At 56.6% G+C, this 16,056-nt stretch overlaps 2 protein-coding genes and 1 long non-coding RNA gene across 10 annotated transcripts in view; 2 read left to right on the top strand and 1 right to left on the bottom strand.

The window, feature by feature from the left end:
• ACSF2 (acyl-CoA synthetase family member 2) overlaps positions 1–16,056 on the top strand; it is a 48,709-nt gene that overhangs the window by 32,106 nt on the left and 547 nt on the right. For 2 of the 8 annotated variants that reach the window (XM_077971196.1, XM_077971195.1), the window contains exons 2-15: positions 2,289–2,436; positions 2,761–2,956; positions 3,327–3,455; positions 3,718–3,771; positions 4,252–4,370; positions 4,488–4,653; positions 5,223–5,318; positions 5,460–5,617; positions 5,883–5,974; positions 6,281–6,357; positions 13,009–13,116; positions 14,410–14,561; positions 15,665–15,806; positions 15,894–16,004. In XM_077971196.1, coding sequence (XP_077827322.1) covers positions 2,780–2,956; positions 3,327–3,455; positions 3,718–3,771; positions 4,252–4,370; positions 4,488–4,653; positions 5,223–5,318; positions 5,460–5,617; positions 5,883–5,974; positions 6,281–6,357; positions 13,009–13,116; positions 14,410–14,561; positions 15,665–15,806; positions 15,894–16,004 — 1,581 coding nt within the window. In that variant the 5' untranslated portion in view covers positions 2,289–2,436; positions 2,761–2,779. Of the gene's footprint in view, positions 1–2,288; positions 2,437–2,667; positions 2,957–3,326; positions 3,456–3,717; positions 3,772–4,251; positions 4,371–4,487; positions 4,654–5,222; positions 5,319–5,459; positions 5,618–5,882; positions 5,975–6,280; positions 6,358–13,008; positions 13,117–14,409; positions 14,562–15,664; positions 15,807–15,893; positions 16,005–16,056 lie in introns of all 8 variants that reach the window. The other 6 variants (XM_077971193.1, XM_077971192.1, XM_077971190.1 and 3 more) reach the window with 5 other exon arrangements.
• CHAD (chondroadherin) lies at positions 6,561–10,899 on the bottom strand. Its single transcript, XM_015119311.3, has 4 exons — positions 10,059–10,899; positions 7,767–7,930; positions 7,354–7,499; positions 6,561–7,109 (listed from the first exon to the last, which is right to left on the bottom strand). Exons 1-3 carry the CDS (start codon positions 10,830–10,832, stop codon positions 7,358–7,360), a joined length of 1,080 nt encoding a protein of 359 aa, XP_014974797.2. The 5' UTR covers positions 10,833–10,899; the 3' UTR covers positions 6,561–7,109; positions 7,354–7,357.
• LOC144335593 (uncharacterized) lies at positions 6,589–9,678 on the top strand. Its single transcript, XR_013406526.1, has 3 exons — positions 6,589–6,661; positions 7,393–7,452; positions 8,138–9,678. It is a non-coding gene; the product is annotated as an uncharacterized LOC144335593 (long non-coding RNA).

Genomic DNA, 16,056 nt, shown 5'->3' with positions numbered 1-16,056 from the left:
CCCACTTCAGAATCACATGGGATTCTGTTAAAAATTCAGATTCCCCCGTCCACTCCCCAGAAGCTCTGCAATGAGTAGGCATTGCAGGGACCCAGGAATTTGCATTCTTTGTGAGATCCTGAGATGATTCCGAAGCAGATCTCCATGGACCACATCCTGAAAAACTGTCCCTTGGAGGAGGGAGTGACACTGGTTGAGAAGGTTCCTTCTGATGTCTCTGGAGGGATAAGGGAGGGATCAGCCCATAAACACAGATCCTGGTTCCAACATCCATCCATCCCTCTTCACTTCATAAATGATGTGGGTCCATTTGGGCCCATGGGTGGAGAAAGCCCCAACCCCGGAACCTGGAGTATGGGACTCTCCTCATTCTTCCAGGCCGAATGTCCTCTGCTCTGGGCCCTTTGGTTTCAGCTGGGTTCAAGTTCCAGTCACTCCTCCCATTCTCACAGCACTCGCTCTCATTTTCTGTGCTCCAGCCACAGAGACAAGCTCTCCTCTGCCGGAAATGCCCTCCTCTCCCTTCTCTGATGATGAACACTTCCTCACCCTTCAGCTCTCAGCTTAGGCATAACTTTCTTAAGGGAGTTTTCCTTGAAGCTCCAGGTGATCCCAGATTCCCTCTTACAGGTGCTCCTCGGACCATGGTCCCTTCCTTATCTCAGCTTTCTAAACATACATTCATCATTACTAAGGTTGACTGCACTCCTCTCTTTCCGACCAGACCCTTAGCTCTGCAAGGACAGGGACTGTTTTTGGTTATGTTCATTTTTTAGCATTGGGCCTTCTCTGTGGTGGGTGTTTACTAAATATTTGTTGGAGGAATAAATGTTGGCTAATTACTCTGTAGGGCTGAGGAGGCCATAGTGTGGGTGGCCCCAGGGCCCAGGTCTAAGAGAGGCTACCTTAACCCAGCTTTGAGGGGACAGAGAATGGGCCTCAGATGGGCTGGGGGTCTCCCCCCATAGTCTGCCTCATGGCTCCCATTTCCTGATTTTCTAGGCTGTTCCCACCCACAAAGAGCTAATATGTCTAATTTCCCCAGAGACAGGGAGCTTCTTAGAGGAAGGACTGTGGCTTATTCTATCTCTAGTCCTAGCATAGTACTTGGCACATACGGGTGCTCACTGAATGTGTGTTGAATGCGTGGTCGATAAATGCCATGAATGGACGGTAAAATGCCTGTCGATTACAGAGCACTTCAGCATTCCCAGAGCACTTTTGCAGGCCTGTTCACACTTGAACCTCATGCCCCCCTATGGAATAGGCAAGGCAGTCTGTTCATCCCCTTCTAGCCAAAGAGTAAACAGATAACTTGCCAGGTCTCACTGGGTTTTGTTGGTTTGTTGTTTGAGACAGGGACTCTGCCTGTCACCCAGGCTCGAGTGCAGTGGTGCAACCATGACTCACTGCAACCTCTGCCTCCCAGGCTCGGGTGATCCTCCCCCCTCAACCTCCAGAGTAGCTGGGACTACAGGCATGCGCCACCATACCTGGTTAATTGTTAAAAATGTTTCATAGAGACAGGGTTTCCCTATATTGCCCAGGCTGGTCTCGAACTCCTGGGCTCAGGCGATCCTCCTGCTGCAGCCTCCCAAAGTGCTGGCATTACTTTACAGGTGTGAGCAACCGTGCCCGGCTCAGGTGCCACAGTTAATAAAAGGTGGGGAAAGTTCAGTGGAGCGTAATGGAAGTGCAGGTTCTCCTCCAGCTTGGCGTGCCCTTACTTGGGGGTCGTTTCTTACCTGGCAGGGCTGGGAGGAGATGGGTAGTTCCTGAAAGGCTGATGGAGAAAAGTGGGGAGTAGGTTACTACTCCCATGACTGCCCAGACCTCTACCCAGACCTGTTTCCACCTGTGCCCTGAGATGGATAGGCAGCCACATGTGAGAGGTGAAGAGTCCCGGTCCCAGACTAGAACCCGAGCCAGGTCCCGAGCTGGCTGCTTCCTCCACTTGACATCCTCTCAGTACTCTCAGGCTCTTGGTGCCCCTTGCTTGTCTGACATCTGGCCCCTTTTCCTTAACTGGCTGCTTTCAGCCAGCTTCTTAATTCCCTGGAGACCGAAACTGCCTGCCTTGTGACATCATCTGAGAGTGGGAGCTGGAGCCCAGGTGCCATTTGGCGTATAGGGGCTTTCTTCTTCATCTGCAGGTGCCCAGGATCTGGTAGCACCTGGCGCTGGACACCTACAGGCCTGTGGAATAACAGGGGCCTCCCAGCTGCCTCTCTTAGGGCCTCCATCTGCCCTCTCCTTTATTCCTTTCCTATTCTGTCTTTGGCTTTCAGGCCCTCAGGAGAAAAACTGGCCCACTAAGGAGCCTAAAATCCTAAGGCCTTGGATTCCAGCCCTGGGTCCAGGCACAGCTTCCCTGGTTCCTTAGGAAGGACCCCAGTGACCTGTTTATTCTCCAGGAGGCAGGGCCTGGGGGCGAAGGCATGGTCCTGCTTTGTAAGATCTGTCTGCGCAGGCAGGCTCTCCCGGGCTTCGCTAGGGCATCTCACCTTTCCCCAGAAGGTGAAGGAGGGCCCTTTGCTCCAGCTTGGTGTAACCTTGTCCCTGTCCTGCTGCCTTGGGATTAGGCTTGAGGCTGGGAAAAGGGTCTGGGGGATTTTAGGCTTACGGGAAGATCTGGAGAAAACCTAGTGGTTTCTAACATGTTGTCAGCAGCCTACCCCCTGGCTTGACTGGGTGTGCCATGCCCTTGGTTCCAGGGAGGCTGATCTGGGACAGTGAAACTCATAGCTCCTCTCCCTACAGTTCCAGAGAGGTGGATCGCATGGTTCCCCTGCCCGTTGGAGGCCTCAGCTACGTTCAAGGGTGCACCAAAAACCATCTTCTCAGCAAGACTGTGGGCCGGTGCCTGGAGGCCACAGCACAGAGGGTCCCAGAACGAGAGGCCTTGGTCGACCTCCATGAAAACGTCAGGTTGACCTTTGCCCAACTCAAGGAGGAGGTGGGTCCTGACCTGGAAACCTCAAAGTGGGCAGGTGCTAGTTCCCAAGCTGCCCTGGCTGAGCAGAACCAGGAGCGTGGGCACCTGGCTATGGGGCAGTGTGCTAGGGCTGCCAGAGAACCCCAAGGGATGGCAGGAGAAGGAGACAGGACTGAGGCACAGGGGGTCCAACACCTCCTGTATCAGCAGCTCCTGGAGCACTTGTTAACTATGCAGGCTCCAAGGCAGACCCACTGAGGCTGGGAATCTGACTGTCCTTTTGTCCCCAGTGATTGTGATGAGAACTCCCGGGCTAAGGGCTGAGGGTGGGCGTCTTGGGCCCCTTCCTGCTTGCCCCATCTCACCCCTTGTGCCCCATCTTTTACACCAGGTGGACAAAGCTGCTTCTGGCCTCCTGAGCATTGGTCTCTGCAAGGGTGACCGACTGGGCATGTGGGGACCTAACTCCTATGCGTGGGTGCTCATACAGTTGGCCACTGCCCAGGCGGGCATCATTCTGGTAAGGAGGGGCTTGCTTGGCACAGCTGGGTGTGCGTGGGGGAACATCATTCAAGGGGAGTCCCTCAGGCCCTCAGCCCCCAGGACCAAACCAGTGCCTGATTGGTTTCAAACCAGGTTGTGCTTTCTCCTGAGGCCCACCAAGGAGGCCTCCGGGAGTCAGGGGGTGTAGAGTGCTGCCTCTATGCCTCCTGGGGGTAGAGGGGCAGCAGGAGGGACAGGGTCTGCCCAGAATACTGATATGCCCTCACCGCTTCCACCAGGTGTCTGTGAACCCAGCCTACCAGGCTACGGAACTGGAGTATGTCCTCAAGAAGGTACAGCTCATTCGTCAGGGAGAGGCCCGGCTGGGGCCTGGCACAGGGGGCTGCACAGACTCTGCTTGTCACAGAGTGTGACGGTGTGAGCTAGGGCACGCGTGGGTGGGTGACATGCAGAGTGTCCTTCCTTAGGTCATAGATGGTTGGAAGGTGGCCCCAACTCCATGGAGAGGGTGGTTGGTCAAACACAAACCTGGCGTGAGTGGGCAGGGACGGGGGCATGTGTGTGTCAGGGCAGAGGTGTATGTACGCGTGTGTGTCCATCCTCATATGTGATGCATATGTGTCTCAGGGTGTGGTGCGTGTGTCTTGGGGTTGGTCCACGTGTGCATTTGTCTTGCAGTGTGGTGCCTGGGAGTGTGCTGGAGGTGTGTGTGTCAGAGACGGGTGCCTCTGTATGAGAGCAACTGATTAGTGAGGACTCCCCCAGAGCTCTAGTCTGAGGCTGACTGCAGGTGGGGGACTCCCCTTCCACAGGTGGGCTGCAAGGCCCTTGTGTTCCCCAAGCAATTCAAGACCCAGCAATACTACAACATCCTGAAGCAGATCTGTCCAGAGGTGGAGAATGCCCAGCCAGGGGCCTTGAAAAGTCAGAGGTGGGTGTGTCCCGGGTTAGTGGGTGGTGCGTCATTCAGCATCCCTGATCCCTTCACTTACTACTCACCCTGCCCCCTTCCTCAGCCCCTGTCTCTCACCATCCTCCCCACCCCCAGGCTCCCAGATCTGACCACAGTCATCTCAGTGGATGCCCCTTTGCCGGGAACCCTGCTCCTGGATGAAGTGCTGGCGGCTGGCAGCACACAGCAGCATCTGGAACAGCTCCAGCACATCCAGCAGTTCCTGTCCTGCCATGACCCCATCAACATCCAGTTCACCTCGGTAAGGCAGAGGTCTCCAGGCCCCAAGCCCGGGTGGACACATGCCCCCTGCCGCTGTGACACTTCCGTAGGGATGGGGAGACAGCAGAGGAGAGCAGGCATTCTTTACTGAGACTGGCCTTCAGCTGTCCTCTCTGCTCTGGAAAATATCAGCACCTGGTGTCCTTGTCACATTTCCTCCCCCAGCCTCCTGCCTTCTCCACTCCAGCCCTCTTGTTCACGGTGCAGTGGCAGATTCACTGAACCAACACAGGTTAGAACTGCTAGAGGCTGCCCCTCATTTAGCTGATGGGGAATCAGAGACCCAGAGAGAGAATTTACCCAAGCCAGCTTATGGGTGGCAGAGTTCTCTGGGCCATATAGGTGGCATGAGAACGGAGACCTTATCTTCTGCATTGCTGGACCCTGACACCTGGCATTGTGGTAGACCTTTTGCAAATATACTGAACAGATGGATCTGGGGCAACAATCCCTGTCTCCTGATTCCTGGTCCAGTGCTCTTCAAGGCAGTGGCCCAGGGTGGGAAGGAGATGACAAGGAGGCCAAGCCATGCCCTGCTTGCCTTGTCAGGGGACAACAGGCAGCCCCAAGGGGGCCACCCTCTCCCACTACAACATTGTCAACAACTCCAGCATATTAGGAGAGCGCCTGAAACTGCATGAGAAGGTGAGGCGGCTCTAGGCCCAGGGCAAGGCTGCAGGAGGGGTGGCTCAGGCAGGGGTGGGGGGCTGGCTGGGCTCCCCTTGCCAGCTAGAGGAACTGGCTTCTGGTTCCAAGACAGACCCAGCCTCCTGTCTCCATCACCAGACACCAGAGCAGTTGCGGATGATCCTGCCCAGCCCCCTGTACCATTGCCTGGGTTCTGTGGGAGGCACAATGATGTGTCTGATGTACGGTGCCACCCTCATCCTGGCCTCTCCCGTCTTCAATGGCAAAAAGGCACTGGAGGCCATCAGCAGAGAGAGGTGGGCACTGGTGAACAGGCTACTTGTAGGCTGATAAAACCCTCTTGTTCCTCACTCCTGGGCCCTGACACCTTTCCGAGCTGCCTCCTCCCGCCAGCCAGGAGACTAGGGATGGGGACAGTGGAGGACCCCCAGGAGAGGACCAGTTCCTGCCTCAGGAGTGTCTCCTGCCTGTTCCCTTTGCTGCAGTTTCATGGCGGGGTGGGTGAGAAGAGGGAGTTCCCTTCCACTTCCAAGCCTAATTTCGAGACCTCCTCCTATACAGAGGCTCCTTCCTGTATGGTACCCCCACGATGTTCGTGGACATTCTGAACCAGCCAGACTTCTCCAGTTATGACATCTCGACCATGCGTGGAGGTGGGGTGGGGCCAAGGGCAGCCAGGCGTGGGGAGGGGGCTGCTTCCCCTACAGGAATGGCCTGGGTGAGTTAGCTCCCAGTCTTTTATTTAGGGGGCAGGAAGGACACTGTAAAAATGTGGGTGGGAGGGAGGGAGATCCCCAGTGTCCCGGGACACCAGCCCAGGGCCAGCTGCCAGGTGTAGGAAAGGCTTGGGGTCAGGGGAGAAAAGGGAAGGTTCCTCCCTCGAATGAGCTGTAGGTGAAAGGACTCCACTGGGCCTGGAGAAGTGGGGAGCTGTGTCAGCCCCTCTCTCTGTGATTCAGGTGTCATTGCTGGGTCCCCTGCACCTCCAGAGTTGATCCGAGCCATCATCAACAAGATAAATATGAAGGACCTGGTGGTGAGTGGTGACCGGGGCCCAGGCTGTGGGCAGGCCAGGCCTGGGATGACAACAGATTGACAGACATGGGGATGAGCCCAGGCCAGATGTTCAAAGGCGACCCTTGCAGCCAGCCCTCCCTCCAGAAAGCAGATGTGATAAAAGATAGTCTGACCTCATCAGCACCTGGTGGGTGAAGGAAATAGGTGGCAGGGGACTAAATATCATACATACATACATTTATATTTATAGAAATCTCAGGAAGAAATTGCAGCATGGGAAGATGGCAGCAAAGCACCGATGTCCTGCTAGAATGTCCTGGCAGGTGGGGGCTGGCAGAGTTGGGGCATGGGCTTTAAAACCCTTTCTGGAAGCAAGGGGTGGGGCAAGGATCTGATGATTGTTGCCACGTGGCAGGGAAAGAGGAACAGAGGAAGGATGATCCTGGAAGGGTGGCCATCCTGATGACCAACCCGTTGTGGCTCTGATTGACTTGGGGGGGGTCTCAGCAACAGCTTCTCTGAGAGGAGCTGGAGGGTGGGGAAGGCATGATGGCTGGGGAGGGGCTCAGCCTTCCTTCTCCCCAGGACACTGCTGGGTGGAGCTGGGTTGGTAGTGGAGTGCCTGAGGCCCCCTGCCAGGACGTGTCTAGGTGTGGGCAGCTCTGTGCATCAGCAGAGGCTGTGGGGAGAAGGTAGGGGTGGAAGTGGGAAGGTCAGTAGTCTCTCCGGTGGAAGGCAGTGGCCAGTCACCAGGACTGGCTGAGTCAGAACCTGCAAGGAGGCAAGGATCGATGTCAGTACTCCAGCAACCCAGATAATGCTTGGAGAAAATGATGGAAGTCCTGGGCAGGAGCTTTTCCTCCCTTTGAAAGGGGCCCCAGTCCTCCCCTCCTCTCTCTGTAAAAATGGAGGGTCTGCCTGCCCCTCCAGTGGGAGGGGGTACCCTGGAAGATACCAGCTCACTTGCTGGAATCACCAAAGAGGGATATAGGGGACGTGTTTACCCAGCCCCCACCTGTTTAATGGCGGCCAGCTTTCTTGGACCTCTTGGTAGGGAACTTGCAGCTGCGGAAGGCGTCTGTGTCACGGATGTGTTGGCCCTTGAACTTGGCAGGTGAGGCACAGGTGGCATCTGGGCGGGAGGCCTTGGCTTCTAGCCACCTGGAGAGACAGAAACTTGCTGGGTCTGGGGAAGAAGGTGGGAGTGCTGAGGGGAAGGGCAGTGAACTATGGGACCAGGATTGACTTGGCCACAGGATAGTCTGAAGCTGTCATCTTCATTTTACAGATAGGGAAACTGAGGCTCCCAGGGTCCCATGCCTATTAGGTGGCAGATCTAGGATGCATGTCCAACATGTCTTAGTGCAGGGCTAATGTGTCTCTATCACATGAGGGTGGGCTCTGGGAGTGACACGGGGGTGTTCTTACCGCCGAAGACCCCGGAGCTGGCAGGTACACTTCCAGGGGTTGTTGGTAAGGGTGAGGGTCTCCAGGCTGTCGAAAGGGAAGTTGGAAGGCAGGTGGTTCAGGCGGTTGTTCTCCAAATGGGCGTGTTTCAGTGTGGTTACACCCAGGAAGGCACCATCTGAGAACTGGGGAGCAAGGTGGTCATGAGCGAATGAGTGAGCACCCGAGCGCCAGAGGGGCAGCGTCCTTCCCTGAACCTGAGCCATAGCGCTTTGAGGAGTTTCCCGGTTTTCAAAGCAGTGTGACCAAGTGGTCTCAGATGATCCAATCTACACAACCCTCTTTGAGACAGGTGGTGTTATTTTCTTTTCTTTTCTTTTTTTTTGAGACAGAGTCTTGCTGTGTTGCCCAGGCTGGAGTGCACTGGCACGATCTCGGCTTACTACAACCTCCACCTCCCGGGTTCACACCATTCTCCTGCCTCAGCCTCCCGAGTAGCTGGGACTACAGGCTCCCACCACCACACCCGGCTAATTTTTTGTATTTTCAATAGAGACGTGGTTTCACCGTGTTAGCCAGGATGGTCTCGATCTCCTGACCTCGTGATCTGCCTGCCTCGGCCTCCCAAAGTGCTGGGATTACAGGCGCGAGCCACCGCACCCGGCCAGGTTGTGTTATTTTCAATATGCAAATGGAGAAATGGAAAAAGTGCTGTCCTTTGCCCTGGGTCACAGCAGTGGGTAAACAGTAGCCACAGGACCACACCCAGCTCCTCTTCCCCTGGCACCACAATCCCTGCACAAACACTGGGACTGTGGAGCTGCCAGAGTTTGGCCCCAGCAACCCAAACTGGTACATGGTGAACTTGGTCTGTGCTTAGTGGAGTGGGCAGTGGGCCCAGGCTCCCCACAGTCCCAGGGTCCCAGGACTTCCCCCAGCTCTGTCCTCACTGCTCCCCCACTGCCAGCCAGACGCTATTTGTGAAGCCACCTTGGTGGAGCCTTTGGCCAGGTTGGACGGCTCCAGAGGAAATGTTCTATTGGTGCCCACACCTTTGCCCAGGCGCCACAATTCCTGTCTGGCCTCCCCTGCCCCAAACCACCCCGATTCGCCGCTCTGCTGCCCACTGAAAGACCACTCTGGCACTGGTGGGCCACAGGGGACTCCAACTTCAGCTGGGGAGAGGCAGGGCTGAAGAAGGGCAGGCTTGAGCAGGCTCCATCCACCCAAACAAAGGTTGGCTGCTGCCCAAGTGAGATTCTGCCCACATCTCCACACCTGCACCCTCTCCTGTGGCCCACATTAAGGTATGAAGGTCTCCAGTAACCAGACTCTCCTCTACCTTGTTGGTCCCCACCCACACCTCCTGGCTGAAGGCCCTGTACCAGGGTGATTTTTCCAGTCCCAGAGAAGGGATTCTGCTCGGATCCAATATAGCCCCAGCTGGCCAGACACTGGGCACCCCAGGGGAGAAAGGAATGAGTGAGGAAGCAGACAGGAGACGAGTCTAGTGACGGGGGAGGGCAAAGGGCAGTCAGCAGTCTGGAGACAGTGAGGCATGCCAGTCTTCCCTATGGAGAGACACTTGGGGTCTTGTGCCAAGGATTGACAATAGTGGTCTTGCCTTTGCCCCTTCACGGAGCCCATGGGCATGATGCTTGCAGCCTGGGGGAGCCCTTGGTCCCATGCCTACTGAGCTGCAATGGACTTGAGAATGCAATGAATTGTGTCTGTGTGAATTGGGCAGGGCCATCCACCGGGGCCTCTGTGGGGCATGGAGAATGTCTTCCTCAGGCATTTGCTTCCCCTCACTCCCCAGTCCCCCACTCCCCCTTAGCACGCATGCACAGCCCCCACCAGGAACAGGGTCTCTTTGTGGGCCTGATCTGCCCAGCTCCTCTAGAAGGCTCCTCAATAAACAAACCTTCCTTTATGGGGTGGTAGGTTTACTGGAGACGGGAAAACAGCAGAGGGGGGCTGGAAGGCCCAACAGGAAGAGGTGGCTGCTGCCCGCAGTGGGGGGTTTGGGAGCACTGGAGATGGCCCTAGGGGTCCATTTGTGGGGCCAGGGCAGCCCCACTCCTTTTATATGTAAGAATCCTAGGAGGGCAGTGGCCGAGACTGGCAGCCGACAGGGATTAGGGTAGGGATGTGACAAGGTGAGGAAGGGAGGTGGCAGAGCTGTTCACCTTGGAGATAGCCAGAGGGACAGGGAACCTGGGGACAGGGGTTGGTGCCAGCTGTGGCTCTGGCTCCTGGGGCCTCCAGGAAGGGAAGAAGGAACCAGGGCAGAGCCTGCAGCCAGGAGCTCACCTTCTCCAGGTTAGTGTTGTCCAGCCAGAGGGTTTCCAGGTATCTGCCAAAGGACTGGAAGGCATTGTCCGGGATGCTTTTCAGGGGGTTGTGGGACAGCTTCAGCTCCTCCACCACCCGTAGCTTGCTCAGGGCAGCCGAGGGGTAGCTGGACAGCTGGTTCCTGTCCACGTGGAATTTGGCGAGGTTCTCCACGTCGTCCAGGGCCCCGGGCTGCAGGGAGCTCAGCGCGTTTTCCGACAGGTAGAGCCAGCGCAGGTCCTTGGCTCCCTGGAAGGCGCCTGCGCGCAGCTCACGGATTTTGTTGTTGTTGAGCTGCAAGATGAAGAGGTTGACCAGCGGGGAGAGCAACCCCCGGGGCAGCTCGGTGACCTTGTTGTGGTCCAGGTAGAGGTAGGTCAGCTCGGTCAGGTCGTCGAAGGCACCTGCGCGCAGCACGCGGATGTCGTTATGGGACAGGTACAAGTAGATAAGCTGCTTGAGGCCGCGGAAGGCACCGGCGGCCACCTCGCGAATCTGGCAGTGCTGCAGGTGCAGCGACACGAGGTTCGGCATGGCCCGAAACGAGTTGGCAGCCAGCACCGGGAAGTTGTTGCGCTGTAGGTTGAGCAGCTTTGTCTTCTCTGATACCTTGGGGATCTTCTGCAGCCCCACCTTGTCGCAAATGACGTGCTGCAGGTCGCCGTGGCAGTGGCAGTTCTGGGGGCAGGCGGCCAGCGCCGGCAGCAGACCAGCCAGGAGGCCGAGGCTGAGCAAGAGCATTGGGCTGGCCATGGCCAGGACTCCTGGGGCCGGGGCTGGGGGCAGCAGCGGCGGCGGGGCGCGGGCAGCGGCGAGTCCTGGGCGCTCGGGTCTGCCGCCCTCTTTATACGGTGGCCCTGACCGCAGCCGGCAGCCGAGCCAGCTCCTACGTGGAGCATCGAGGCCACTGGGCTTAACTCGCTCGCGCCCAGAGATGCGCCCCCGCCCTCCACGGGGAAGGGGGCGGGGCCCTTCCCCCAGCCGGCGACCGTGCATAGGGGAGTGGGACCGTGGCCCCCGAGCCCCGGCTCTAGCCCCCTGCTCTCCTGTGCTGCTCCTCTGCCTACCGCCTTTCCCGGGGCTTTTCTGGGAAGGGGGAATGGTTATGTCTGGAGCCCCGAGTTTACATCGTAGAGAGGGAGGCGTTCCCTGAACTTATTTGTTTGCTCAAGTTTGAGCCTCCACGCTGCACCATCCACACACACTCGGCCGGGTGCCCTGGATGCGAGGCGGTAGGAAGCGGGACCGGACAGCCGGACGCGTCTCCCCGCGGTGGGCCAGCTGGCGGCGCTTTAATGGGGTGCTTGTGCAGCGCCGGCCGAGAGTGAGAGCCGCCCTGGCGTGGGGCTCCCACTTCGGACGCGCCGAAGTTGGCCCTGGGGAGACCCGAGCGCTTTCCCCACCCTGGGGCGCGCCCCCACCCCTCTCTCCCAACCCTGCTTGCGCCCCCATCCCCTTTTTCCACAGCTGAAGGCTGAGCAAAAAAGTGGGAAGTCGGGGAGGGTGGCCAACGGGAATGGCAAACACACCTGGAAACCACAGGCCACAAGCACAGTCTCACTATCCTCCCTCCTTCATCGCCCCGAAATATCCCCATCCCTCATCCCCAACCCTAGTGGTCAGGACCCGCCCCGAGGGGTCTCAGGGTGGCGGCTGAGTGGCGCCGAGGTGTACTTGGCAGAGGCCACATTCGGGCAGTGGCCCCAGGACTGTGAGGACGGGTGTGGGAGGGGGCGGGGCAGGTCGAAGGACCAGCCCTGGACGGCTCTGGCTGCCAGACCCTAAGTTCTGTGGGCAGTCCCGCCCCAGCCCGCCAGATTTCTCTGTACCCACTTGCCAGCCACGATGTCCGGATTCCTGTGGAAAGGGGAGGGTGAACAGGCAGGGTCACAGCTCCGGCCTCAGGGTGAGCTCCAAGCTGCCTGGCACAGGATATTGTCTGTGAAGGGTGGAGGGAGAAACCAAACCCCACATTGAACCAAACCCCAGTCGTGTCAGAGCCAGAGCAGCTGATAGGGGGAAGCTTGGTGCAGGGAGGAGGATGGATGAGATCTGGTGTCCATTAATTAAAAGGGACCTAGGACATGGGGTAGCTAGCCTCTCTCCCCTTACCCAGTACCCTCGTGTTGGGGCCTGATTTCCAGCGACTGCTCTTTTCCCAAACCTCTCTGCCCCTTGCCTCTAGGATAGGGGGGTCATACTTGGCCTAGACTATTCCTTGATGGTATTTAGGCTTCTCCAAGGCTGGCTTCTGGTTTTTCTGTTGCTCAGGCTTTCCAACCACTGGAAATGGGGGAGGTGGGGGGGGTGCCACTGGTTTTTAAAATCACTGCTTACGTTGTTTTTTATTTTGATGGAAATAAATTCACGGGAAACTCTCCAGAGCTTGGGGGACGCCTGCCCCAAGGCCAGGCACTTGTTCAGGGTTTGCGGAATGGGGAGGGGGGTGGGTTGTGTTTGTGCCACTCCTAGCTGGGCCAAGGCAGGCTGGCTTTCTCATCAAGTATATGGGGCCTTTGGCTTGGAAGCGAGGGGCAGGGGGTGTGGCCTGAAATCAGGAAGGTGGGGTTAAGGCAGCCAGGGGATTGGGGAGAGAAGGGTGGAGTGATGGTAATACCGGAGCCACAGGCACAGACAGGTGGCTGGTCCAAGGAAACGGGGCACTGAGAGAGCTCCAGCTGGAAGAGAATGATGTCCCTGCTCTCAAGTTTCCTTCAGATCTGGGGCCCTGCAGAGATCTAGCCTGCTCACTCCCAGCATCTCTGCCTCCTGACCCCAGGCCCCTACCAATAAGGTCTCTGTTTCTACCATTCAGCTGCCCTCCACTTTCCCTTTTCTTTCATGAATTCCTTCCCATTTCCCCAGATAGCTCACCCAATCCCTCTGCATGCGTGGAGCCCTCTTCAGGCACCCTTTCTGGACCCTCTAGGTTGCTTATGGAACCACAGAGAACAGTCCCGTCACATTCGCGAACTTCCCTGAGGACACTGTGGAGCAGAAGGCAGAAAGCGTGGGCAGAATTATGCCTCACACGGAGGTGAGCCCCTGACCAAGACTCCGAAGCCCCACCTCCCATCACCCAACTGGGGTGCACCCAGCTGGGACATCTGTTGCTTTTAGTGAGAGAGCCAAATGGCTCACTCAGGATGCCTAGAGCTCCCCAGCAGCAGCGGTGTGCTAGGCCTGGCCTGGAGCGTTCTCTGTGGGCTAAGCATGAAAGGGGGAAAGCTGGAACGGTGGCTGTGAGCCGCTGCCAGCTGAACTTCTCCGCAGCCTCCCTTCCTGTCTGAGGTGTGTTTTTGCCAAGCCCACTGTCTGTTTCAGGGCAGCCAGGGTAGCCTCAAAGAGAAGCCAGAGCACAGAGAGTTTTCCTACATAGCTTCTTTTCCTCCAGTGGTCCCCGCCTCTCGCTTTAGCAGAGTTTCTCTTCTTGCTTGGCATAAACACTTCATTTCTCAAGCAGCCTATCCCTTTAGGGGGGTCCCTTTGCCCCTCAAAGGTTGCCCCAGAGTGCATCTCAATCTTAAACCCCAGCCATGCCTCCTTTCCTGCTCTAACACTGGGGCTGTGCCAGCTGGCTCCTGATTTCCCCTGCACCCTTCTGCTCCCACCCCTGGGGGATTGCTGCCCCTGTGCACAAGTAGCTGCTTCTGCTGGTGCTGACCACTATCCTGGTGTGAATATGCCCTGCCCTCCCGCCAGAGCAGCCCTGTACCCAGGGTTTGAGTAGGGATGTGAGCCCCCTCCCGTGTGTCCTACAGCTGCACTGCCATTCTCACTAGGATGCTCACCTGGAAGGGAAACAGGGGCAGACATCACTTACCCCGTTTCACAGATGCAGACACTGAGGCACATGGAGGCTCAGCTTTCCTTGGCACAGTGGCCATGGCTCTTTGCTCTACCGGACTTTCAGACTCTGCCTCTCCTATTCACATGGTGTTGCCGTGCCTTACCCTCTTTGGCTTATTTGCTGTTTAATGGGAAGTAAGAGGAGACTCCCTTCTCCTCTCCACAGTTTATAATTCTTCAGCTGGCTCTGCAGTCCACAGACCTCTTTCTTTGCAGCAGCTGCCTGCCTGCTCTGTTTCCTCAGCACTCCCAGCTTTGGCCTCAGCTCTTCTTTCATGCCCAGCTCAGGTCTCTGACTGGCTTTGGGTCGACTCTAGCCTTTGTCTCCCTTCTCTGGATGGGGATAGGCAGAGCCAGGGGGCCTCATTCCAGGTGCTTGAGTTGGGGGGTTGAGAGCAGGCAAAGCTCTCTCCATTTCCGAGGACCACCTATGCTGAAGCAAGAGGACAGGAAGCCCCAACCTGAGGCTGTCCTGTCCCAGGCCCGGATCATGAACATGGAGGCGGGGATGCTGGCAGAGCTGAACACGCCCGGGGAGCTGTGCATCCGAGGGTACTGCGTCATGCTGGGCTACTGGGGCGAGCCTCAGAAGACGGGGGAAGCAGTGGATCAGGACAAGTGGTATCGGACAGGGTGAGAAGGCAGGGCGGGGTGGAGGCTCTGGCTGCTGAGGGGAGGCTGGAGGTCTTGAGGCTGAGCCGGGAACATTAACCTGGCACCGTGAGGATGTGGGTATCAAGATGACCCCTCACATGCTGGAGACTTAATTTCCAAAATGTATATGGTGGGGATGATCATACATAGCACAGAAGAAATCAACTGGGTCATCATCCTACACCAGCAGCTGCAAAAGCTGAGTCCAGATTCAGTCACTCATACTCATTTGTTAGCTCAGCAAATTCTTATTAGAATTCCTTATGTGCTAGCACTGTTCTCACCGCTGGAGGTCCAGAGGAAAGTAAGATGAGAAGGATCCTTTTTTTGGAGGAAGACAGATGATGCCTGACATCGATAAATAACACCAAGAAAATAGGCTAGGCACAGTGGCTCACACCTGTAATCCCAGCACTTTGGGAGGCTGAGGCGGGTGGATCACATCAGGTCAGAAATTCGAGACTAGCCTGGCCAACACAGCGAAACCCCACCTATACTAAAAATACAAAAATTAGCCAGGCATGGTGGCGCGTGCCTGTAGTCCCAGCTACTCAGGAGGCTGATGCAGGAGAATCGCTTTAACCTGGGAGGTGGAGGTTGCAGTGAACTGAGAACGTGCCACTGCACTCCAGCCTGCACGACAGAGCAAGACTCCATCTCAAAAACAAACAAACAAACAAAAAACACCAAGAAAATAAAATAGGGTTATAGGAGAAAGAGTGGCTGTGGTGGGGAGGGGAGCTTCCCTTAGGTTGAGTGGACAGAGAAGATGTCAGGAGACATTTGAGTTGAGACCCGGAAAGAAGCCAGCTGTGAAAAGCATATGTATAGATATGTTGAGAGAGAGAAAGAGAAAGAGAAAGAGAGAGAGAATATGTTATAGGTATTGGTTTGTATTTGTCTGCCTCCCTTCCCCTTACTAGACTATTAATTCCAGAAACTGTGTCTTGTTCCTGCTATGTCTCCCAGAGTCTAGAGCAGTGGAAGACACACAGTAGGTGGTCAATAAATGTTTCATGAGTGAGCAAGCAAGTGAGTGAACAAGGCAGAGGTGACAGGTCACCCCTGGGCTTTCCTTACAGAGATATCGCCACAATGAACGAACAGGGCTTCTGCAAGATCGTGGGCCGCTCTAAGGATATGATCATCCGGGGTGGTGAGAACATCTACCCCGCAGAGCTCGAGGACTTCTTTCACACGCACCCGAAGGTGCAGGAAGTGCAGGTGAGGCACCCGGCTCAGGTGAGCCCCCAGAAACAGGAAACACACATGAACCAGGTGATGTCTGATACTTTTCCCTGGCCCTGGAAGGTCGTGGGAGTGAAGGACGATCGGATGGGGGAAGAGATTTGTGCCTGCATTCGGCTGAAGGACGGGGAGGAGACCACGGCGGAGGAGATGAAAGCTTTCTGCAAAGGGAAGGTGGGAGCCTCCGCCCAACCAAGCTGATGCTGCTCGGTTCTTTGTTCGCCCA

This window comes from Macaca mulatta, chromosome 16 (genome assembly GCF_049350105.2).
Source record: "Macaca mulatta isolate MMU2019108-1 chromosome 16, T2T-MMU8v2.0, whole genome shotgun sequence".
Lineage (NCBI taxonomy): Eukaryota > Metazoa > Chordata > Mammalia > Primates > Cercopithecidae > Macaca > Macaca mulatta.
The sequence above is the reverse complement of the archived record's forward strand: the minus strand, read 5'-3'. Positions and strand labels throughout refer to the sequence as shown.

What these genes read in the sequence shown, in the direction of transcription:
- CHAD (XM_015119311.3), bottom strand. Translation starts at nt 10,832, where the DNA reads ATGGCCAGCCCAATGCTCTTGCTCAGCCTCGGCCTCCTGGCTGGTCTG. An exon ending in ACAACACTAACCTGGAGAAG is followed by an intron (nt 7,931 to 10,058) that starts GTGAGCTCCTGG and finishes CTTGCTCCCCAG; the next exon opens with TTCTCAGATGGTGCCTTCCT. An exon ending in CAGCTCCGGGGTCTTCGGCG is followed by an intron (nt 7,500 to 7,766) that starts GTAAGAACACCC and finishes CTGTCTCTCCAG; the next exon opens with GTGGCTAGAAGCCAAGGCCT.